This window comes from Rhinatrema bivittatum, chromosome 3 (genome assembly GCF_901001135.1).
Source record: "Rhinatrema bivittatum chromosome 3, aRhiBiv1.1, whole genome shotgun sequence".
In the NCBI taxonomy this organism is placed as follows: Eukaryota; Metazoa; Chordata; class Amphibia; order Gymnophiona; family Rhinatrematidae; genus Rhinatrema; species Rhinatrema bivittatum.
Window position 1 is genome coordinate 189,940,186 of NC_042617.1, and position 25,764 is coordinate 189,965,949.

The 25,764-nt window shown below is 43.6% G+C and overlaps 1 protein-coding gene across 1 annotated transcript in view; it reads left to right on the forward strand.

Annotated features, from left to right (window-relative positions):
• Positions 1 to 25,764, forward strand: part of GRM1 (glutamate metabotropic receptor 1) — a 915,771-nt gene that overhangs the window by 608,797 nt on the left and 281,210 nt on the right. The window contains exon 3 of the mRNA XM_029594037.1: positions 6,619 to 6,854. Within this exon, the coding sequence (XP_029449897.1) occupies positions 6,619 to 6,854 (236 nt within the window). The remainder of the gene's footprint in view (positions 1 to 6,618; positions 6,855 to 25,764) is intronic.

Consider the following 25,764-nt stretch of genomic DNA (forward strand, 5'->3'; position numbering starts at 1 on the left):
CTACAGTACCTGCCTGCTACAGTGCCTGTTTGGTCCCTGCTTGCCAGCTACAGTGCCTGCTTGGTTCCTGCTTGTCAGCTACAGTGCCTGCCTGGTTCCTGCTTGTCAGTTACAGTTCCTGCCTGGTTCCAGTACCCAAGTCTTGCTACAGTTCCTGCCTGGTTCCAGTACCCAAGTCTTGCTACAGTTCCTGCCTGGTTCTAGTACCTGAGTTCTGCTACAGTTCCTGCCTGGTTCCAGTACCCAAGTCCTGCTACAGTTCCTGCCTGGTTTCAGTACCAGAGTCTTGCTACAGTTCCTGCCTGGTTCCAGAACCCGAGCCTAGTTACAGTATTGCTACTGTCCGAGTCTGGTTCCAGTTACCTTTCCTGATCCACAACCCGCCTAAGTCCCAGTGGCCGGGCCCCTACGGGCTCCTCCTGGGGGGGGGCTTCGGCTTCCAAGGGTGAAGCCACCTAAGTCCCAGCGGTTGGGCTCCTACGGGCTCCTCCTGAGGGAGTACCAGCTTTCAGGGTGAAGAGCATCTACGTCCTGCCTGAACATCTGCCTCCCGGCCTACTATCCATTAGAGACATTGACCACCTTTCCCAGTCTCCAGGAGGTCAGCCCAAGGGTCCACTAAACAGAGACTCCCATAACAGTTTTAGCATGAAATTGTGTCTCGGCCACAGAAGACCTCAGGCAACATCGGGGGTGAATGAAGAGGGTCGTGGGGCCATCCCACGAGCCACCAATCGTAACATTTGCTTCATGAATAAAAAGTCAAAGTCTACAGATTTGGTATAGTTAAAAGATGGTGCTCTTTGCAACCAATGTAGAAACATAGAAATGAAATGACATAGAAACATAGAAATGACGGCAGAAGAAGACCAAATGGCCCATCTAGTCTGCCCAGCAATATATAGAAGCCCAATGTAATTTGGGCTTCTATATTTAATTTCTGATCCAAAATTATACCAACCTGTATTTTATGTGGGAGAGCAAGATGACCAAAATTAACTTTAAGATTAAGGGGCAGATTTTCAAAGCCCTACGCAAGTAAATCTGAGAGGATTTACGCGCATAAGGGGATTAGGCATGCCGGGCCTATTTTCAAAAGGCTTGGTGGCATGCGTAAAGCCCCGGGACGGATGTAAGTCCCGGGGCTTGAAAAGGGGTGGGGTGGGGAGCAGTCCGGGGGTGGGGCCGGAGCCTCCAGGCACAGCGGCCATTTGTCACTGTGCCCAGGATCGTGGGCCGGCCAATAGCCACCAAACAGGTCAGTAGTTTCAATCAAGCTTCAGTAGAGTCTGACTGCAGAGGGAAGGAGAGTTGTACATCATCATCACAGATGTGACATTTCAAGCCAAATGTTTTAATTATCTCTCCAAATGCTGCAAATAAGGGTTAAACAGAATCAAAGTACTGATACTTATAGGAATTTACAACTAAGTAACCATGAAGAAAAGGTACATGTAGTATGTTGAGTCAGACCAAAGGTCCATTAAACCCAGCATCCTCTCTCTAACAGTGGACAATCTGCATCACAAGTTATCTGGAATATCCTGAAGAGTAGGAAGAAGTGCTGGCTTTCTCAAATCTATGTGGCTAATAATAGCTTACAGACTTTTCCTCCAGGAACCTATTCAAACCCATGCCTTGACCCATCCTCTGGCAACAAATTCCATTGCCTGATTGTGTGTTAAATGAAAAAATACTTTCTCCAACTAATTTTAAATCTGCTACCTGTTATTTTTGTGGAGTATCCTCTAGCCCTAGTACTATTTCAAAGGGTAAATAACCATTCTCTATTTACCTATTCTACCTCACTCATAATTTTCCAAAACTTTATCATATCCCCTCTCAATTGCCTCTTCTCCAAGTTGAAGCACCTAACCAGTATAATCTTTTTTTTGTAAGGGAGGTATTCTATCTCTATCAATTTTGTTGCGCATTTCTGTAACTTTTCTAGTTCTGCTATATCTTTTTTGAGATAGGTTGACCAGAATTGCACACAAATTCCATAGTAACACTAACTGCATAAACTGAACTTATTTGCAGAGCTGAGCACTGCAAATAAATTCAGTTAAACCAGTTAGTGTTAATGAAAAATTTATTTTCTTTACTCCTGCCTGTTGTAATGCAGTTTTATTTACAATCTTTTATGTTCACTGTTTTGACTTTTTAATAATAAACTTTGTAGTTTGTACAATTTAAAGCATGTATTTTATTGTTAACTTTCTTTACAACCTGCTTATTAGCAGTTGATTCAGGTAATTTGGAATCCTTCATATTTGTCTACTCATTCTTTAATTTCACCTGGTCTACTTCAGTCTTTACCACAATCTCACTATCAAGATATTTTATTTTTCCTGTTTTGCCAGTATCCTCTCTCTGAATTATATGCTCATGAGCAACTGTCAGCTCTTCTCCTTGATTTAGTTTAAGGTTAGTACCAGTAGCCAGGTTTCACATTTCACACATTGGGATTTTAAAAAAAGTGTTAAATCATTTTAATGCCTTACCTTCTGTGCTTAACACCTCAAGCATTCCCAGTAAAATGTTATGGTCAATAGTATTAAAGTCCATAGAGAAGTCAAAAAATATTCAAAGAGAAGGCATTTCCTTTATTTGTGAAGATCATCAATAAGGGGAGTCAAGCACAGTCTCTGTTCTAAAACCTGGTCTGAAGCCAGATTGTAGTGGATCCAACCAGTTTACGTTCTCCAAAAGAGACTGTAATTGTGTAGCTACCATCTATTCAATGATCTTGCCTAAAAAATAAATATTTAAAACTGGTCTATAATTTTCTACATTGTAAGAGGATAGCTTGCACAAAGAAACAGTTATATTCTGAATCAGAGTGGTATGACTTCCTTAGGGCTCAAAGAAAAATGGGGAGCCCAACAGTGTGATGACCATGATGGGATTGGCTGTAGGGGTGTGCATTCGGATTGACCGCATTAGTAAAACGCAACTCATATTTTTTTTTTACTTAAAAAATTGATTCGACATAAACGATCGGATTTCCCACATATCGAACATAGATATGTTCGATATGTGGGAAATCACGATTGTTGAGCCAAAATAAAAATATAAACCCCCTCACCCTCCTTAATCCCCCCCCCCGACTTACCACAACTCCCTGGTGATGGAGCGAGGAGTGAGGACGCCATTTCTGCAATCCTTGGCGAGAAGCATGTGACGTCGGCGGCACGTGATTCCCGGCTCGTTCGCGCCGGACGGCTCGTTCGGCCCAAAAAGAACTTTTGGCCAGCTTGGGGGGGCCTCCTGACCCCCTCAAGCTGGCCAAAAGTTCTTTTTGGGCCGAACGCGCCGTCTGGCGCGAACGAGCCGGGAATCACGTGGCGCCGCGTCACTCAGACGCGACGTCACGTGATTCCCGGCAAGTTCGCGCCGGACGGCTCGTTCGGCCCAAAAAGAACTTTTGGCCAGCTTGAGGGGGTCAGGAGGCCCCCCCAAGCTGGCCAAAGTTCTTTTTGGGCCGAACGAGCCGTCCGGCGCGAACGAGCCGGGAATCACGTGACGCCGCGTCACTCGACGTGCCACCGACGTCACATGCTTCTCGCCAAGGATTGCAGAAATGACGTCCTCACTCCTCGCTCGATCACCAGGGAGTTGTGGTAAGTCGGGGGGGGGGATTAAGGAGGGTGAGGGGGTTTAAATTTTTTTTTTGCACATATGTACATATACCCAACTCATTGGATTTTTTTTATGTCCATATTGGCCGCAAGTGGGACCCCCTTTCGGACATAAAAAATATGAACATAAAATTTTGCTCTGCACATCCCTAATTGGCTGTGCTTGGGATAGATATGAGGATTCAGAGATCTTGTGGAAGACCTGAGGGGGGAGTTGGTATTGGGCTGTATTTGAGAACTGTATATGTGCATCTATCCAGAGAGAATAAATCTCAATTAGGCAGACTGGATGGGCCATTTTGGTCTTTGTATATTGTAATTTACTATGTTACCAGTTATTAGTTGCTATGTTTATAAATTTGAAGAGTAAATAGACAGATATATTTGATCCCTGAAGAAGGCAGGATAGCCTGCCAAAACATGGGCCTGTGTCTGGTTCAATTAGATATGCTTAATCTTCCGGGAATAGAATCACTGAATGCATGCTCAACTATCTTGGCTTGTTGCTAGAAGATAAGACAAAAATACATTTTGTTGGATTTCTTCTGATAGGAAATTGGGTTGTGTAAACTAAATGAGAGGTAGTGGTAACAGACAGTATTATAAAATAATTTAAAGAACTGGTACATGATTGAGAGACTTAGTGCTGCATTTTGATTCTGCTTGCAGCCCATTGCATGATAAGAGAAAGCAAATTAAAGTATATCACTTTGATGCAATGTTCTACAGATTAGAAATTTTTTAAATGAATGAATTGTTACACTTTTCAGTTTTTGGTTTTGATGGTATTTGAGGTGCTTGCTTAATGTGTGTGTCACTATATTGAGGGAGATATTTTTAAGATTTCGACACATGACATTATGGCTTCTTTTGAACACTCAGATTCCCTTTTGACAATGACGCATTTATTATCTGAGTAACTAGTTTAACAAATCTTTAGCAGATTTAATTAGCCATGATGGACAAAGATCTAAGTCACAGACAGTTTTTTCATTATCTTTTGTTTTTCATTTCTATTTCATTTCTATTTTTGTTTCATCTCTTCATTTCTTTAAAACAAAAAATAAAAACATCAAATGAAATAAAAAAACAAAACAAAATGAAAAGCCATACAAAGCTAAAAAAAAGTCCAGTCTGCTTCTAAAAAACAAAAATGTCACTCCCAGGAACTAGTTAACTTTTGCTGTGCAAAATAGCTCCAGCCTGAGCCTCTCTGCCATCATTTTGTATGGCTAAAATTTAACAATGAAGCCAGCTTCTATCTGTCAGCACCAATTAAAAAAAATGGCAGATGAGTGGCAGAAGCAACCAGGGATCTCTGCTGCACCATGAAGAACTACAGGGCAAGAGGATCCAGGAATATTGGGAAGCAACAGGGAAGACCCAGGGAGTGAATTATTTTTGTTGCTTTTAAGAACATAAAGAAGTTGCCATACTGGGTCAGACTGAGGATCCATAAAACCCAGCATCCTATCTCTCTAACAGTGGGCTAATCCAGGATACAAGTATATGGCAAGTGCCCAAACATTAAATAGATTCCATACTACTAAAGCAGTGGCAGTGAGGTTTAGCCTTGATTTTTTAAATAAAGGAAAACAAATGAAATTCATTTGTTTTTCTTTCATTTAGACAAAACAGGACATTTTGTTAAAATTTCCCATTTTGTTTCAACCAAATGCACTTCCCTACTAGACCACAAATGGTTGGAGTCATTGCCCTGAGGACTCTTTCTATAGTCTTTTTGTCAACCATATTACAAGATTCTAGAGAGCTAGCTAAATTCTTTAAATCAAATATCTACATTTAGAGCTACTTCTCTACAGATAGTGGCAATATTTTCAGAAAAGTATAAAGCCAAATCATTGCAATTTAAAGTTGAATAATCATCAGGCAATGCCTTTGATGACCAAAATATAATAGATTAACTGCATCAAATAGTTTATGTTAGAATTTTGGGCCATATCACTATTGTTAGAGAAATAATAATTTTTAGCTGTCTCAGCTAGGACTGTCATAGGGTGTGACAGCCCTCAATCACACCCAGACCACAGTCTCCCAGTGCAATAACCCTCAAGTTGCACAAATGGCTTAGCAAAGTGCATACATGTGATCAGTCGTCAGTGGGAGTGCACATGCTCAGACCTACACTTGCTTAGCCTACCAAAGCAAAAAGGACCATTATGCTCCCTCTGTTTAAACTCCGACCAACTTCTCCTTCTTAATTGATATCCCACATGGAATTCTAACATCCAGCAGCAGGCAATTTGCTCCCTGTGTAGTTTGAAATAATTCACGTGGGCTCCAGGCCCCGAAACTGCCACTCCGCCACCCCTGGCGGCCTCAAGTATGAGGTTGAATGAAGCAGGCCACATGCAGGCATGGTACCATATAATTTGCAGCAGCTGAGACCTGACCAAGCTTCCTTTCTCATAATTTTTTACAGAATATCACAGGATATCACTGCAGAAGCTTTCTTACTAGTGTATATTACAGATCATCCAAAATATGCAATGCTTCTCTCTGGCATTAAACCGGAGCACCGTGAAAAGCAAATAATATACTGATGACATTGCATGAACCTCTGAAAAAATCTGAATCAGGCAACAATACCAGGTTAACCTTGCTGAAACACAGAAAACATATCCCTATTGTATAACAAATATGCTTAATTCATTTATTTTTACTTGTGTGACACTTTAGGATGCTTTCTTTATTTGTTTTGCATTATAACTATTTTTGTCTTAGTAGAAACATAGTGCAAAACCTTGACATTTGAGTCATTAATGGTTCAGATAAATCATAGCTAAAAGGTGACAAACAGGCAGCCTGCTTTCAAATGGAACTGAATTTCCTTTCCTTCTCATGGAGTATAGCAATCAATGTGCTTTCAGTATAATCAAAGTAGCTTTCAAAAGAATTTGCCACAAAATAGCTTTGGTGTGAAATTCTGAACCTATTTTCCTTTGTCTCTTTTCAGCGATGGCTGGGCAGACAGAGATGAAGTAATTGAAGGTTTTGAGGCTGAAGCCAATGGGGGAATTACCATCAAGTTGCAGTCTGCAGAAGTCATGTCCTTCAATAACTATTTCTTAAAACTACGTCTGAACACCAATACCAGAAATCCCTGGTTTTCAGAGTTTTGGCAGCATCGGTTCCAGTGTCGCCTTCCAGGTCATCCCCATGAAAACCGGAACTTTAAAAGAATTTGCAAAGGTAAAGAATACGTTTTAATTCCCAAAACATAACTGCTTTCCACATGTGTGACCTTAATCTGCTAGTGGCTGTGGTCCGATTCCCGGCAAGGTCAGGTTGGTGCCATTTTGGAAAATGGTTCCAACCAAACCCAGGGCCAGGGGGTGCCCTGAGTCTTTCTGTTGAATAATACTCTTATTTTGAGGTAATGAGATGCAGTAGGGGGGTCAGAGGGCGAAAGGTAACCATTAGACCCCAACAAGACTTTCTTGGATTGGAGAAGGTCAAGAGGAATGGGGGAGAGTTAGGGATTCCCTATACACCAACCAAGATTTATTTTTCATTTGGGAGGGTGGGGGAGTTGGAGGAAGGGGGGAACCTATTGGACTGACATTTAAAAGGAAGGAGGGGGCTAAAAGTCTATTCTTTGTTGACAGGTTTTTTTTGGGGGGGGAGGGCAATATTGTCGTGTGAACAGCTGAACTTTTTTTTAACTTTGGATGTCAAGGACTCCAAAAAAGGTGGCTGTGGGGGTGAGGAGAGGGGTCACATTTGACCCCCCCCCCCCCCCACACTGTTTCTTACTATTTTTGCCATGTTTCTTTTGGGTTGGCCCTTGAAGGCAATGGCGGCTGTGAGTTTGGGGCCACCATTGTACAGTAAAGGGAAAAACCACATTGTTTTGCTTTGTAGTGTTTTGTCGCAAAACAAAACAACATGGTGATATAGTTGCAATACTTTTTGGGGGTGGTGTGACCCACTATCGTGGCTATACACTTCCCCCCATGATAATGGGACGCCTCTTGTGAAAAGACATTGCAACTTAATGCATCCAGGCCATAGAAAAAGTTTAAAAAATCTTCTATTTTAAAGCTTTAGATGTGTAGGTTTACTGTTAGAGTAATTATGATTGAATTTTATTGAAATCAAAGATATTTTTATTATGATTTTATTGTTAATATGCCTGATCACCTGTGTTCTTGTCTTATTTATTCTACCCCTGTATGTGTGTTTGCTTTATGTTTTATTTGGTTTAAATTATGTAAAAAGATTTGTATGTGAATTTTATTATGTTATTATTTTATGCTGAACTTTAATTTATTTTAGATTGTATTTAATCCATTTATTGTACATCGCTTTGGTTCCTAAATAGAAGAAAAACAGTATTATCAAGTAAAATAAACTAACTAAAAAACACCAAACATATTTGTGTAAATAAGGGTTTGTATGCAAATATAATTTGGGTAAAAATTGTATAGAGATAGGGCCAACATTTACGCATATATGTTGACATTTTAAAAGAGACATGCATGTAGATTTGGCAACTTACTTGCATATTTTTACACCTGCTAATTATATTTCGTAAATGCTATTAAATATGTTTAGACTGTATTATTGGCTGGGTAGAAGGTCTGGGTAAATTGGCAGGGGAGAGATCAGGCTGAAGAACCAGGAGGGTCTCAATGGCTTGGAGATGGACTAGGAAAACTGATGAAGGAATCAGAAAACAGGTTAATTTCCTCAACGCATGCATGTAAGAAACTTTGCCGATTTACACACAGGTACAATCTTTGCATGTATAATTTTAAAATAGAAAGTAAAAAGATGCATGTTTATTGCATTGCATACATATTTAATGGTTCAGCACCAATTAGCCAGATAAGTTTCAACTTATCCGGATAAGTAGCAGTGTGTTTAGCAATCTCCGTTTAGCCAGATAAGTCTAAAAAAAGAGCTACATATCCAACTAGGTAGCATTTTTTGAGACTTATCCAGCTAAGTGAATTTTATATTCACACATATCTATACATTTGCGAGAATGTTGCAGGGTAGTTTTATGTGTATTTTATAACCTGTGCGTACATGATATGCACAGATTATAAAATCTAGGGTAGTTCTACACGCGGCTGTATACACACGTATATAGGCTTGTGCACAGTTATTTGTAAGTTATCCTCCTCTCTTCCTCCTGCACAGGCCCAGATGATTTCCTCTTCTGGGTCCCATGCAGATACTTCTCTGCCACACCCAGAGTTTTCTAGTGTTGGCCTGGAGGCTTGGCAGTTCCTTCAGAACCGAGTTTCCAAGTGTGCAAGAGAAAGATGGAAGAAAGAGAGTGAGAGAGAAGGAGGCCAAAGAGATGAGTAAAAGACAGAAGGAAGAGGAGGAGAGACAATAAGAGATTGGAGGAGGAGAGTAGAGAAGCATTGAACTAGAAGAAAGGCAGGAATAGCAGAAAAGAGTAAGGAGGCAACCACAGCACACACAGATTTGGTGTGTGCTAGTGGCTTGGCTTGGGCAGTGAGGTGTTTGTGTTCTGTGCACAAGTGTTGTGAGTTTGAATCCACCTTAGGGAAATAGGGAGGAGGTAGAAAGTGGGTACTAGTCAAGCTTTTGACAATCCAGTGGGAGCACTGAGAGGATCACCTTGTTGGTGGCTGAAAAGAATCGATAAGTATTGCTTGGCGAAATTTTTAAAACTTAAAAGTATTGGGGAGAAGTAAACTGTTGGGGTATATTATTTAGTTTGTTCATGTGTTTTGTTTTAAATAGGTAGTCAGAAAGGCAGGCAACAAACAGATGTTTGTGTGTTTGTGTTTTCCAACCCTCCCACCCCTCTCCCATCCACCCCTAGCTCATCCTTTAATTTATAGGAGGGTGTCACTTTCACACCTAAAAACAAATGACAAAAAAAATCAGCCTTTTAACTTAAACTCAGAAATTCTGCACACCTTATCAAACATAGAAACATAGAAACATAGAAATGACAGCAGAAGAAGACCAAACGGCCCATCCAGTCTGCCCAGCAAGCTTCGCACTTTTTTTTTTTCTCGTACTTATCTGTTTCTCTTGGCTCTTAGTAACCTTTTGGTTCTATTTCCCTTCCACCCCCACCATTAATGCAGAGAGCAGTGTTGGAACTGCATCTAAGTGAAATATCTAGCTTAGGGCCTCATTTTCTAAAGTATCACAGGCCTGCGATACTTTAGAAAATCGCGCTAACGGGGGGGCGGGGGCCGAAGCGGGGGGGGGGGGGGCGGTCCGGCAGCGATCGCACCGCAACGGTGCGATCGCTGCCGGCATCGCGCCCAATAACTACACCATAGAAGGTGTAGTTATTGGGCCTTACCTTTTCGCTTGGCGCGCTGTCCTCGCGAAGTCGACCCCGACTCCTCCTCTTCCGGGGCCGACTCCGCCCCGATTTCAGTAGCGCTGACCTGCGCTACTTTCGCTAGCTATCGCAGGCTTGTGCTAACAGCGCAAGCCTGCGATAGCTTTGGAAAATGAGGCCCTTAATTAGTTAGGGATAGTAACCGCCGCAATAAGCAAGCTACACCCATGCTTATTTGTTTACCCAGACTATGTAATTCAGTCCTTATTGGTTGTTGTCTGTATATAGATCCACTTTTTTTCATTCCCCCTGCCATTGAAGCAGAGAGTTATGCTTGATATGCATTGAAAGTGAAATATCAGACTTTCTCCCCTGTCCACTTCCAACAGAGTGGACACGCCGGAAGGAGTGGAGAGAATGAGATGGGATTTAAGGAAGCTGGAAGAGTGGTCGAAGATATGGCAGCTGAGATTCAATGCTAAGAAGTGCAGAGCAGAGTCATGCATATGCCATTTGGATGCCCAATTTTCCAGTCTCACAAGGTCTTCCTGCAATTTATCACAATCTGCTTGTGATTTAACTACTCTGAACAATTTTGTGTCATCTGCAAATTTGATTATCTCACTCGTCGTATTTCTTTCCAGATCATTTATAAATATATTGAAAAGTAAGGGTCCCAATACAGATCCCTGAGGCACTCCACTGTCCACTCCCTTCCACTGAGAAAATTATCCATTTAATCCTACTCTCTGTTTCCTGTCTTTTAGTCAGTTTACAATCCACGAAAGGACATCGCCACCTAACCCATGACTTTTTACTTTTCCTAGAAGCCTCTCATGAGGAACTTTGTCAAATGTCTTCTGAAAATCCAAGTATACTACATCTACCGGTTCACCTTTATCCACATGTTTATTAACTCCTTCAAAAAAGTGAAGCAGATTTGTAAGGCAAGACTTGCCTTGGGTAAAGCCATGCTGACTTTGTTCCATTAAACCATGTCTTTCTATATGTTCCGTGAGATTTTGATGTTTAGAACACTTTCCACTATTTTTCCTGGCACTGAAGTCAGGCTAACCGGTCTGTAGTTTCCCAGATCACCCTGGAGCCCTTTTTAAATATCGGGGTTACATTTGCTATCCTCCAGTCTTCAGGTACAATGGATGATTTTAATGATAGGTTACAAATTTTTCCTAATAGGTCTGAAATTTCATTTTTAGTTCCTTCAGAATTCTGGGGTGTATACCATCCGGTCCAGGTGATTTACTACTCTTCAGTTTGTCAATCAGGTCTACCCCATCTTCTAGGTTCACCGTGATTTGATTCAGTCCATCTGAATCATTACCCATGAAAACCTTCTCCATTACGGGTACCTCCCCAACATCCTCTTCACTAAACACCGAAGCAAAGAAATCATTTAATCTTTCTGCGATGGCCTTATCTTCTCTAAGTGCCCCTTTAACCCCTCGATCATCTAAAGGTCCAACTGACTCCCTCACAGGCTTCCTGCTTCAGATATATTTTAAAAAATTTTTAACTGTGTTTTTGCTTCTACAGCCAACTTCTTTTCAAATTCTCTCTTAGCCTGTCTTATCAATGTCTTACATTTAACTTGCCAACGTTTATGTTTTATCCTATTTTCTTCTGTTGGATCCTTCTTCCAATTTTTGAATGAAGATATTTTGGCTAAAATAGCTTCTTTCACCTCCCCTTTTAACCATGCCCGTAATCGTTTTGCCTTATTTCCACCTTTCTCCGAACCACGAGCTGCTGAGCGACTGTCGGCTTTCCCCTTTGTTCTAGTTTAAAAGCTGCTCTATCTCCTTTTTAAAGGTTAGCGCCAGCAGTCTGGTTCCACCCTGGTTAAGGTGGAACCCATCCCTTCGGAAGAGACTCCCCTTTCCCCAAAAGGTTCCCCAGTTCCTAACAAAACTGAATCCCTCTTCCTTGCACCATCGTCTCATCCATGCATTGAGACTCCGGAGCTCTTCCTGCCTCTGGTGACCTGTGCGTGGAACAGGGAGCATTTCAGAGAATGCTACCCTGGAGGTTCTGGATTTAAGCTTTCTACCTAAGAGCCTAAATTTGGTTTTCAGAACCTCCCTCCCACATTTTCCTATGTCGTTGGTGCCCTCATGTACCACGACAGCCGGCTCCTCCCCAGCACTGTCTAAAATACTATCTAGGTGATGCGTGAGGTCCGCCATCTTCGCACCAGGTAGGCATGTTACCAGGCGATCCTCACACCCACCAGCCACCCAGCTATCTACATTCCTAATAATCGAATCACCAACTATGACAGCCGACCTAACCCTTCCCTCCTGGGCAGTAGGCCTTGGGGAGATATCCTCAGTGCGAAAGGACAATGCATCACCTGGAGAGCACATGGTTGGTGCTCTCCCATCATGAGACCTTCTTCCTCCAAGGCAGCACCAGGGCTGCCAGTTTGAAGTTGGGACTTGACTACTATGTCCCTGAAGGTCTCATCTATATACCTCTCTGTCTGCCTCAGCTCCTCCAGGTCTGCCACTCTAGCCTCCAGAAATCGGACTCGTTCTCTGAGAGCCAGGAGCTCTTTGCATCGCATGCACATGTACAACTTCTCACCGGTGGGTAAAAAATCATACATGTGACACTCTATGCAAAAGACTGGGAAGCCCCCCTCTTGTTGCTGGACTGCTGCCTTCATCTCAATTTTGTTCAGTTCCGAGTTATGTTTTAAGTTGCTATGGGAGTAGGAATGTGTCTAACGTCCTTTAAATGTATTAGTGAATTCACTATGTGTCTGGTAGTGGCCTTCCGGGGTCTGATCGAATTCTCAATAAAGTTGATGGGGCTAGATTCCCCAGAAGTGATCCTCAATAAAGTTGATCCCCAGAAGGGATTCTCAATAAAGTTGATGGGGCTAGATTCCCCAGAAGGGATCCTCCATTCTACATCCGTCAGATTAAAATCTCTAACAATCGGCCCATCTCCCTTGATTCTTAATCAGCTCTTTGTCTAGTTCTTCAGTTTGAGATAGAGTCCTGTAAACCACTTCAGTAAAAATGGATGCACCATCCTCTTTTTTTAGGATGGCCCATTAGGCTTCTTCTCTACCCCCTATTCCTTGCAGTTTAGTTGCCTAGATATTGTTTTTGACTTTCTCCTCCACCTTTTCTGTCCTCTCTATCCTTCCTTAACAAGTAAAAGTCCAAGTCTCTTGAGGTCTCTAATACAAGAGTCCAAAATACTTCTTCTCACCCATGCTTCCTTTGTTTTTCTAGGGCAAAAAGATCTCTGATTTCAGCCTTCAGGATCCCGAGGGGACACCCTTTCATCTGAACTGAATCAGTCTCTATCCAAAAATCTCTACTCAAAAATCCTAAACCCCAGATCCTTCCTAAAATCTCAGTTGCTTGAGAGCTAGGGATATGATCTCTAGCTTCTTCCCTTGTTACTTCCTAACCTATTGAAACACTGAGCATGCTTCAGGGGATTTTTATACTCCACTGAAGACTTTTCCTCAAAAAGTTGGATTATGGCAAGGGGAATAATCCTGAATATCAAAAACCCCCTCTTACTACCCATTGCTGAAAAATATATATGGGAGCAAATTTTAGTGACCGGCATAGCCCCATCATATGAGCATGTTCAATGCATGAACATGCTTTTTGTAGAGGTCATATGCTGTTTAGCACTCAGGTGGACATATCATTTAGGCCTTATACCTTTTGGGCTAGCATGCACATGAATATAATTTTCACAATTTTGAGGATAAATTTTCGTATCTGCACTAAAAAATTTAGTACATGGGTCAGCCCAGTGGCTCAGTGGCAATGAGGAAGGACTTGGGTTCAATTCTCGGCTCAGATCTTCTGCTCCATGGGTTAGCCAGATTCTGTAGATACAATGTTCACAGTCCTTGGTAATAGGGGAGGAAATCATTGTCATTGCACAGTGGTGACACCTGATGGCTAGATTTAGGTTGTAGGGCTCTGTAAGGTTTGTCGCTGCAATGATTGAACTAAGTTGGGAAGAAATATAAAATAGGAGAACCCCATCCCCAGGTAGTTGCACATGGTTGGTCATGTATTCAGATCCCAGCCCCAGTTCTGACTTGAACTGTAAGTTCAAAGGAGGAGAAGGAGGATATTGGAGGGTAAAAAAATCATTATTATTAGTAGTAGTTTATATATTTTACATGACCATTATGTTGTTAATGTTTGAATTTTATTATTTTATTTATTCTTTTTTATTTGTTAATTGATGTTCAACTCTGTACGTATTACCTATCTTGGGATAATAATGTTAGTTATGCCTGTGTGTTAACGGAACATCTGTATAGGTGTCTGATATTATTTTGATGTATATTGAACATTAAATGGCTTTTGATTGTTTAAATGATCTGTATATTGCTCAGAGCTGTGTGTGTATAGGTGTTGAGGCATTTGGACTTAGCCAGACAAACCAAGAAATTGGAAATTTCCACTAATTTATCTGGCTACATTTTTACCTGGATAAAAGCGTATCCAAATAAATTGGGGGCAGTCTGGGGTGGAACTGACTTTTCCAGATAACTTATCTGGATATCACTGATATTTAGAGTTATCTAGCTAAGTTATTCAGATAAATCTGGTCATTTCATGGGGAAGCCTGATGTTGTTCAGATAATTTATATTTATCTGGGTATATTCAGTGACTCAGCCGTGCCACTAAATATCCTGCCTATATTATTGAGATAAGTTTATCCAGATAATTTAGCCTCTAACTAAATATATTTAATAAATATATAAATATGATAATAATAAGAGGCTTGCTTGCCTTCTGTTGCGTCCGTTGGTCCTCGACGGCTTCGCCCCATTTGCCTCACCTTATTTATGGCTCCTCCCGCTTACCTGGGCAAGATGGCTACCACCACGTCTACAAGCCGACCTCTCTGGCATCCCCGGAATGGCTATGGTGCAGCCTCCTGCCATTGCTCCTCCCAGGTACCTACTAGGGTGCGCACATGCGCGCAACCTACATCTTTGTACCACCCTTGGCGGGAACCTCAAGGGCGTTCCCTCATTCTGATGTCATGCCATCCGGGTATATTACCTTCACTAATTTGCTAGCTCCCCGAGTTAGCAAGGACTCAAATCCATTCTTGTCTTCGCTATTCTGCCGCTTCCATGCTGCCGCAGGAAGCTCTCTCTCTCTGCCCTTCGGGGTAACTGCTAATCTGGGTACCCGCTCCTTGGGGGCCCTCTGCTTTATTTCAGGTGCCTTACAGGGAACAGGTACTCGCTCCTCGAGGGCCTGCTCTCCCTGCTTTGGTGCCTGTACCTTCTACAACGACCAGGTGGAATCACATATCTACAGCAAAAACACCTAGTGAGTACTCTAACTCTCAGTCTATCTCATCCACAGTATCTCCTCGCTGGGAGACCTGCTGCGGAACCTCATGATGTCATCTTGGAGAGAAGGGCTCCCTCTGCCGAGGTCCCTGAGACTGCAACTTCGGACTGCCTCACTACTGCCACCTGGTGGCTCTCTTCAAGCTGTCTAATAAAGATCTACTTTGTGTTTTTGTGTAGTACGGGTCTAGCCCAGTGCTGTGGCTCCTCATGGGGCTCCTCCCCGTGGGCATCTCCACAGCACCCAAGGATCCACCAAAACACACGTAACCATAACACCTTGAATTTTTGGGGGTTTAAATATGTTTGCCATTTCATCAGAGAAGTTAAGTATTCTCTTGACTGACATTTCAGGCAACAACATGTGTGTTTGTAAAGTTGTGAAGTGAATTTAATTATTTTAAAAGGTTTACACTACACTATATACTTTTTGGGACACTTTGAAAAAAGAAAAATGTAAAAAAGACTCTTTTGGGCAAATGATGACATGTGGTGGAGTCTTCACTTTCAAAAACTTTTAGTGAAGCTCCACATTTGATGTCTTTTCTAAAAAAAAATTCAAAATATGTTGTTGTTGTACAAATATATAAATACCATAAATGGTTTACGCTGACAAGAAAATGGATTTATGTTAAACAGGCATGCAATCACAAACATATGCAGTTTTTTCAGCATCATATACCACAGAAGAAACTCAAAAGCAATAAAGCAGTAATTTATTTAGGTGATTAAAATGTATTTTATTCTATAACCTAGCCAAATTCTGTAGCCCCCCTTCTACACCTGAACTGGACAGAAGAGCACATCTGGGAACTGCTTGATCATTAGGCAACTTGTGGAACTCCCTGGGGTTCCTCTGTCAGCTGATAAGGCTTGTTCGAGGGCCTTTAAGGTTAGGGATCCTCTTCTTTGGCTTAAAAATTAAAACACCTCCACACCAGATTGTATTGTTCCAAAATTAAGAGTTTACTGAGAAATCTGATGAATAGTAATGAGCTGACAAAGTACACATTCAGTGACACCCATGAAATAAAGCCAAAGAATTACATAATAGCTCACATTCACAAGCATGGAGAGGCCTCCCTTGACTCCAAATAACCCTTCAGACTACTCCAGGAATTCTGTCTCAGACTTTTAGAATCTGTTTATTCCTTGTGATTCTCCTCCTCTCCTAAAAATCTCTGATGGAACAGGATATGTCACCCTGAACCAAGATGATTTCTTTTCCATTCCTGTAGGCTAGGCTCTCTTCTTTAGTTGCACTGGTAATAGAACCTCTGGAGAAGATCCTGCTGCCCATTCTCCTTGGCAACAGAACTTCTATTATTGCAGACATTCTGGAATGTGCTTTATTCCTTTTTGTCTCTCCACGTCTTCAAAGCACACTGGTGAGGGTAAATTCCAGGGAAACAAGGAGTATGGAAGGTATTCCCTTCTATAGGAATCCACTGAGATTTCTACCTGAAGTCCTTCGTGCTGTACCAGGAACTCTCTTTTGAGTCCTAGAGGTACTCTGACCTTGAGTTTCGGACCCACTGCAGAAAAGAGATCCCAGAACCTTCTCTGCTCTTGGTTTTATCACACCTACCAACAATCTGGTATCACCCATCGGGCTGTGTCTAGCACTACATTCCCCCATAGCCATTTGTGCCAGCTCTATGAGTGCTTGAACATTCCCTACACTGAGCAAACTCCTTCACTATGTCCAGAAAGGGGAATTCCTTTTAGTTTAGCACCTGCAATAATTTTGAAAAGTTGGCTCTCATAATATGAGGTCAATTTTAAAAGCATTCTTCATGCTAAAAGGCGAGTATCTGGGCCACATGCGATCAGCACATATTTTAAAAGCTGGAAATTACAGGCATATATACACATGCACAAGCAAACAAATGGGTGGAGCTAGGGCATGTTAGTGGCGTTCCAGGGTGGGCCCAACAGTTACGTGCATAAATCCGTATTTTAAATCCGGAAGTCTCAGTGTGTGGCGGCTTGTTAGCCGTGTATATTTACTGCTGCTCCTGATGAGGCGTAAGTCTGCAGAAGTTGCTGTTTAGGCCTAACACGATAGGGTGAGGTGTCTGGATCAACTGGGAGGAGTGCAGGCTGAAGAATCAGAGGGGTCTGGATGACCGTGAGATAGACTGGGCAAACTGGTGGACCAACTGGGAAAACTGGCAATGTACTTCATGCGAGCATGTTTTAAAATCTGCTTACCTCTGCTTGTTAAAGCCGATAAAGCCCTAAGGAAGATATGCAAAGTTCATTTGCTTGAGTAACAGCTTAAAATTTGGAGGACCAGCATATGTTTGCTTGCGCACCAATATGCACTTGAATGGGCATCCACAGGCTTGTTCTAAAGTCACCGTCCCTGTGCTTCCAAGTAAGGAACCTGAGGGTAGCCTCCTATTTCTTTAAAGAAGTTTAAAACAAATGAATTCTTCCTTCTGGGTAGCTGGGGGGAAGAAGGGAAGGCAGGCCGATCCTGTTCTTAACTTAAAATACAATCTGGAGGCCCAGATTCGCTAGTTTTCAAAAAGGTTTTTTTTTTTTTTTTTTGGGGGGGGGGGGGGGTTAGTATACACAACCTGACATTGCCCTTGTGTTATGCTTTGGGGGGGAGAGAGAGGAAATAGACCCGCTTAACGTTTTCTTTATTTTCATTGGTGAAGACAGTACTACTTAGCCGGATATCTTTTAAAGATATTCAGTTAAGTAGCACAAGGCCGGATAACTGAAAATCCTACCCAGCTATATTCAGACTTAGCCAGTTATGTTTTTAAGCTATCCAGCTATATGTAGCCAGATAACTTTAGCTGGCATGTTCAGTGCAACGTTTATCCCGCTGAACAGATGGGACAAGTTATCCAGCTAAAGTTAGTGAATAGGTCTTGGCTTTCGGAAGAAGAGAAACTGCAGTAAAGACAGCATAACCTCTGCTTTTACTGCGCCATGTAGGAACATTTTGCTAACATTTGTCCTGAGAAGTTGAGAAAGCCTCAGAACAGGGGCGTGATCAGGGAGACAATCCTGAGCCACCTGGCTATCTCTCCACAGCCGTAGTACTTGTATGCCTCACCTTTGGGGAGACCACCATCCAAACTGAGGCTTTACTGGATTCTGGAGCAGAGGGCAATTTCATCAGTTAAATTGGCCTACCACCACCTTGACTATGGCTCGCAACATTTCCTCAGTTTGTGGCGAGCCTCTGCCCAGTGCCTGGACCTTGGTTACCTTGCCCATCACCATACAGATGGGTCTTCATCAAGAGTGTATTGATTTCTACATACTTCCCGAGGCAGTCAACCTTGTGATTCTCTGGTTGCCCTGGCTTTGGCTTCATCAAGCCACTATAGATTGGGACACAGAGCAAACTACTCACTGGGATCCACTTTTTCAGGAGCACTGCTCTATCCAGACTCAGCGTCCAATCTCAGTGGCTTGGACATTTTGGGCAATAAAATCTCAGTCCTGCAGGCCCTAATGGTGGAGGCAGACTTGGACATTGTTGCGGTCACAGAGACATGGTTCACGGATTCTCATGATTGGGATACGGCCATACCGGGCTATAACTTGTTAAGGAAGGACAGAGAGGTAAAAAAAAAATGGGAGGAATAGCTCTTTATGTCAAAAACAATATCCAAGCAACTTTCATGAATCCTATCTCCAGAAAGGCTGAAATCATCGTAACTACAATAAAACAGCAATAATTATAATAATGCTAAGAATAGGTGTAGAAAAAAAAAAGTAAAAGGATGGTTGCTATGAAATAATACAACATTTATTACAAGTTCAACACAAGAAGTAAGAAATCCTTTTAATTTTTTGTATTATTATCTCTTCTTACATATAAAGGGGCTGATTTTAAATTTTACGCTCGCGGGGTACATTTGTGTGAGCTACCCGGCGCGCACAAATGTACACCCGATTTTATAACATGCTCAACAGAGGTCTGGCCATCACCTGGTTTTACAGCTTGAATGTGGCCTTGTTGCCCTACCCTGAACAGAGCAGCAGTTCAACCCTGAATATCTTGCTGGAAAGACTGGATGGACCACTATTGTCTTTATCTGCTAATATTTGCTATATTACTATGCTACAATGTTAGTATGTTGCTAACAAAGTGAAACTGGACAGAAACTTGTGTCCTAGAAGTGTTCACGTATAATGGTCAAAATGACTTCTACACAATATTAGATGATATGTGTCACTCCTCAGTATTAATTAATACCTCTGATTGGTTTTAAAATAAATTTCAAAAGAACATATAGCAAGGGTACATTACAGGAAGAACAGAAATATAATGCTACACAGTAACCATCCTAAATCAGAAAATTAAACGCTCTAAATATCAATCATAATGTTGCATTGGAGGTGGACCCTTGGGCCGAGGTGGGGTTGACGCAACCCGTAGGTAAGGACCTACAGGTTCCCACCGTCGGCAGGTGGAGTGGGCTGATAGACAGAGGCCGCTGGAGCTTTACCTATACCAGCCCTCGTTCCCCGCGGGTTGAGCCTTTGGGTGCCGGGGCCGGCAGGACTTAGGTGGGCCTCAAGATAGAATAGCAAGAGAAGTTGGTTCAGCCCAGAGACAGCAGGTGAGGGATGGTGCAGTCCTGCTCTGGACTGGGTAAGGTTCTGGAAACTTGGGCATCAATATAACAAAGGCAGACTGAGGGCGCTCGTGTAAAGGTAGGCCAAAGCCAATAAGTCCACATCCAGGGAGTAGGCAGAAGAGGCGTCCATTGGTAGGCTTGAGTCGGGGCCAGCGGCAATCCAAGGGCTATGGCAAGCGATGCTGAGGACTGATCACAGAGATAGTCAATAGCGAGTCAATTGAAGCTGAAGTCTGATGATGGAGAAGTCAATAGCGTAGTCAGACAAAGTGAAGGTCAGGGTCTGGAGATAGGCAATATGTGGTCAGACAAAGCAGAGGTCTGGGTCTGGAGATAGGCTGTAGCATAGTCAGGCAAAGCAGAGGTCTGGGTCTGGAGATAGGCAGCAGCGTAGTTAGGCAAAGCAAAGTCAAGGTTCCTGTAATCAATCTGAAGCATAGCAGGGCAAGAACAAGGAAACAGGAACCAGGAACAACGAGGATCAGGAACGTAGAGTAGAGTAGAGACGAATCTCTAGTAGCAACGAGTACTCGACCAGCGAGGAGACCTGTTGCAAAGGCAACACTATGGAGCGGAGCCTGAGCTTAAATACTATGAAGAGGTTGATGTCATCATCCGGGGCCATGGCCAGGTTCCTGCCGCGGTCCCTACATAAGGATCAGCGATGCACACGCCTAGGGAGGGGCGCAGCGCGGGTAGTGGCATCTCTCTGTGGGCCATGGGGAGAGGCCCGACAAGCAGTAGCATCATGACCTGGAACGCTGTGGTCTGTGGCAGAGCCAGAAGCACCAGAGGAGACCCGAGGTCAGAACTTGCAGCCCACCACTGCTAGCAAGGAGGAACCAGAGGCTGGAATCCTTGTGGAAATATGAGGGGGCTGTGTCACAGGTCTGCCGCGAACGACACTCTTAACAGATAATTGGCACTTCTGGTACAATTTTACCTTTGTTTGCCTTATATTTAATCATCAGCCAAGAATAAACACATTTTTTTAGCTTTCTTTTAAATTTTGAATCTAAAATTTAATTTAGTCCAAGGGAAATATAGACTCCCTGACATGGGTCTGTGTTCGTCGTACTGCATCAGGGGGATCTCCTTATGATGTGACCACTGTTGTCAACTCTTAAGCAGTCAGGTATCAAGCTGTAACTGCAGCAAAATGTAAAAAGCTGTTAAAATTATAACAAGTAAATAAAAGTGCCCAATGTACAAGAAAATACAGCAATGAAAAAACACCCCAAAAAAATCACTTGACGTTTAGCTATGTGTAATAAAAGAAACGCAAAGACAAGTTCTTCAAGAGGAAAAAATGTTAATCTATTTTATGCTCAGGCTTGTGAACCCTTGGGCCGATGGGAGGATGGTATACCTTTGGAGAAAGAGCCGTAGGTTCTCCCGTCGGGAGGCGAGGCAGGAACAGAAGATGTGACCAGCTGACCCTCGGCACTGTGGACAGAGACAGCTGTGGAGGCGGATGAAGAGTTGTGTCGTCGAGGAGCGGAAGTGTGTCTTCGCCACTGGAAGTCCGCGGTCCCCCCAGGAGGAGCCCGTAGGGACCCGGACCACTGGGACTTAGGTGGACCTTTGAGAGGTCAAGAAGCTGGTGCAAGGGCTGACTGGAGCTTCACCCCTGGAAGCCCGTGGTCCCCCCGGGAGGAGCCCGTAGGGACCCGGGCCGCTGGTACTTAGGCAGGCCCTTGGAGACGATGGTCAAGAAGGAGTCCGAAGTCAAGTGCCAGAGGGTCATCGCTTACCAGTCCGAGGTCACACACCGAGGGATCACCACTTGCCAGTCCGAAGTCACACACCAGAGAATCACCGCTGCCAATTCGAAGTCAATACCAGGAATCACGGCTAGCCAATCTGAAGTCAATAGCAGGAATCACCGCTAGCCGATCCAAAGTCAGGAACTAGGAACTCCAGGACAAGACAGGAACAAGGAATCAAGACACTGGAACTCACCGAAGCAAGCAGACCTGACGAACAACGAAGTTGCCAAGTCAAGGAATGGTCAGAGGAAGTCTCCTTTTATACTTCCTCTGGCCCTGCGGATAGGAATCAACTGAGGTCCCTTTAATTCTAGTGAAGAGGCATGGCCTTGCGCCTAAGATGACGGTGGCCATCTTGGATCCGGACCGCGGAGGAAAGCAGCAGCTGCCGCGAGGGAGGAGCAGGGACGGCTCCGAACCCGGCGGCTAGCCCAGAGGCCCGCGCCGACACGCAGGGGCACCGGGCCCGGACGCAGGGCAGTCAGCCCCGACGCTGCTGCCGGCGGCCCGGTCATGAAGAAGAGGTAGGGAGCTGCGCCCGTGGATGGACGCGGGCGCGGAACACAACAATCTAAAACGGACACCATGGCATCTCTCTTCAGTTGAGCAATAGTAAGACCAGAAGCCACAGAACAAAGATCCAGAAGAAGACTTATATATACAATATTATATTATTGAATACGATTCCACCTCGGCATTGAGTCCTCGAGGGGTAATGGTGTCCAAAAAATAAATCCAGAACTGTTCTCTGAGGTTGAGGTAAGACATACAATTGTTTTTCCTAACATCATTGGAAATATGCTCTAAAATACCCCACTTCAAATCCTCAAAACAATGATTGTACTCTAGTGAGGTACAATAGGAGCCTGGATGTTTTGTGAATTAAGATGGCTCTTATGTTCAGTCAATCATGTGTTTTTGGGACGCATAGTGCGGCTGACATAAATTTATTGCAGGGACACTCTAAAAATAAATAACATTTATTTTATTTACTCTTTAAATAAACAGTTCTTCTAAAAACCAGATCAATCCATTGTGATCCGGTTAATGTTTGGTCACAAAAAATACACTTGCCACATGGTTTATGACCCACAACAGGGATAGATGCTGAAAGTGGTTCTGACAATGAGAGGGAATGTATAACAAGATGCTTAAAGTTTCTGCCTCTCTTGTATGCAAACAACGGGGGTTTCTCAAAAATTGGATACATAGCCAGTACTTCCCAGTGCTTATGGTTAGTGTGTGTAATGAAACTAGTTAAGTGTGAGTACTGAAGCACACACACAAAAGATGAATCAGTAAAGGTGTTTTTATCAAGTAGAAGCCAAGCTTGTTCTGCATGTAAAGGTCTTTTATTAGCTTTATTAATTATCTTAAAGGGATAGCCTTGTTCTAGACGTTTGCTCAATTCATGTGAATGTAAAATGAAATCAGCTTTCCTGGAACATATGCGCCATATCCTCAAGAATTGGCCCACTGGTAAGCTATTGCTTAGACCAATTGGATGAAAGCTGGAGTAAAACAACAAATTAATAATTATCCCTTTCAAAGTGTTTTCGGTATAGAGATATTTCTAATCTGTTACCTTATTTAAAAACCCATATTTTCAAAAAGGATATCTCTTCACATCTTGAGAATTCAACCAAGAAATGAACTGTTGCAGACTATCCACAGACCAGAGCCATATAAAAAAGATGTCAAGGTAATAAAAAATGAGATGGATATAGACATTGTTCCTCAAAACGTACTACGTACAAATTGGCAATGCTAGGGGCCATCGTTGTGCCCACTGAAGTGCCATGCTGTTGTAAATAGAAAGCATCTTAAGCACAAAAATAATTATGGCACAGTGCGAATTCTGCCATGCATACTGGGGTAGATTTTAAAAAATTGCGCGATCGCGTACTTTTGTTCGCGCACCAGGCGCAAACAAATGTACGCTGGATTTTATAAGATACGCGCGTAGCCGCGCTTATCTTATAAAATCTGGGGTCGGCGCGCGCAAGGGGGTGCAACCTGCGCGCGCCGAGCCCAGCGCATGCTGCCTGTTCCCTCCGAGGCCGCTCCGATTTCGGAGCGGTCTCGGAGGGAACTTTCCTTCGCCCTCCCACGACCTTCCCCTCCCTTCCCCTACCTAACCCACCCCCCCGGCCCTATCTAAACCCCCCCCCTTACCTTTATTCCACAATTTACGCCTGCGAAAAGCAGACGTAAATCGCCTCCGGACCAGCCCCCAGTCCCGGGGCTGGTCCGGAGGCCGCGGCCATGCCCCCGGAACGCCCCTGGACCGAAACCACACCTGCGTCGCCGCCCCAAAATGCTGCGTCACGCCCACGAAATGCCGCGTCATTCTGCCATGCCCCCAACACGCCCCCTCCCGCCCCTTTAAAAAAACCCCAGGACTTACGCGCGTCCCGGGGCTCTGCGCGTGCCGGTGGCCTATGCAAAATAGGCGCGCCAGCGCGCAGGGCTTTTAAAATCCACCCCACTACAAAAACCCACACTAATTAACCCTTTTGGGTGTTAATATTAGAGATGTGAATCGTGTCCTCGATCGTCTTAACGATCGATTTCGGCTGGGAGGGGGAGGGAATCGTATTGTTGCCGTTTGGGGGGGTAAAATATCGTGATATATCGTTAAAATCGTTAAAACCCGCTAAAACCCACCCCCGACCCTTTAAATTAAATCCCCCACCCTCCCGAACCCCCCCCCAAATGACTTAAATTACCTGGTGGTCCAGCGGCGGTCCGGAACGGCAGCGGTCCGGAACGGGCTCCTGCTACTGAATCTTGTTGTCTTCGGCCGGCGCCATTTTCCAAAATGGCGCCGAAAAATGGCGGCGGCCATAGACCAACAGGATTCGACGGCAGGAGGTCCTTCCGGACCCCCGCTGGACTTTTGGCAAGTCTTGTGGGGGTCAGGAGGCCCCCCCCAAGCTGGCCAAAAGTTCCTGGAGGTCCAGCGGGGGTCAGGGAGCGATTTCCCGCCGCAAATCGTTTTCCGTACGGAAAATGGCGCCGGCAGGAGATCGACTGCAGGAGGTCGTTCAGCGAGGCGCCGGAACCCTCGCTGAACGACCTCCTGCAGTCGATCTCCTGCCGGCGCCATTTTCCGTACGGAAAACGATTTGCGGCGGGAAATCGCTCCCTGACCCCCGCTGGACCTCCAGGAACTTTTGGCCAGCTTGGGGGGGGCCTCCTGACCCCCACAAGACTTGCCAAAAGTCCAGTGGGGGTCCGGAAGGACCTCCTGCCGTCGAATCCTGTTGGTCTATGGCCGCCGCCATTTTTCGGCGCCATTTTGGAAAATGGCGCCGGCCGAAGACAACAAGATTCAGTAGCAGGAGCCCGTTCCGGACCGCTGCCGTTCCGGACCCCCAGGTAATTTAAGTCATTTGGGTGGGGGATTGAAGGAGGTAGGATTTGGCAAGGAAATGTTTAAGTTATTTGGGGGGGGTTCGGGAGGGTGGGGGATTTAATTTAAAGGGTCGGGGGTGGGTTTTAGCGGGTTTTAGTGTGCCGGCTCACGATTCTAACGATTTATAACGATAAATCGTTAGAATCTCTATTGTATTGTGTTCCATAACGGTTTAAGACGATATTAAAATTATCGGACGATAATTTTAATCGTCCTAAAACGATTCACATCCCTAGTTAATATATCATAGGTGTTTAGTTTATCCTTTTTGTTACATTCAAAACCTAAATGGTTCAAAACTTCAAAACTTACTTAGAACAACGCTTTTCACATTTCTGAAATGACTTTAGTTCTTCAAAATGCACTGAATTATTCACATAAAACATCTATTTTTATTTATCAGCATTTGATATTTTGCCTTTTCCAAGCTACTCTCAAGGCGGAGTAAATCAATTTTATAATTAAATTCCTATTACATTACTGTCACAGTTTATAATCAAAATAGGGAACGTTAAGATGGAGCATATAAAAATAGGGAGTATCTCTCACCTGTCTAAATTTCAGTAGCTAAAGGGATCCTTTTCTGATGAACATCCAGGATAAGTACTAATTCTTTAATAAAGGGATTGTAAAGCTGACTAGAT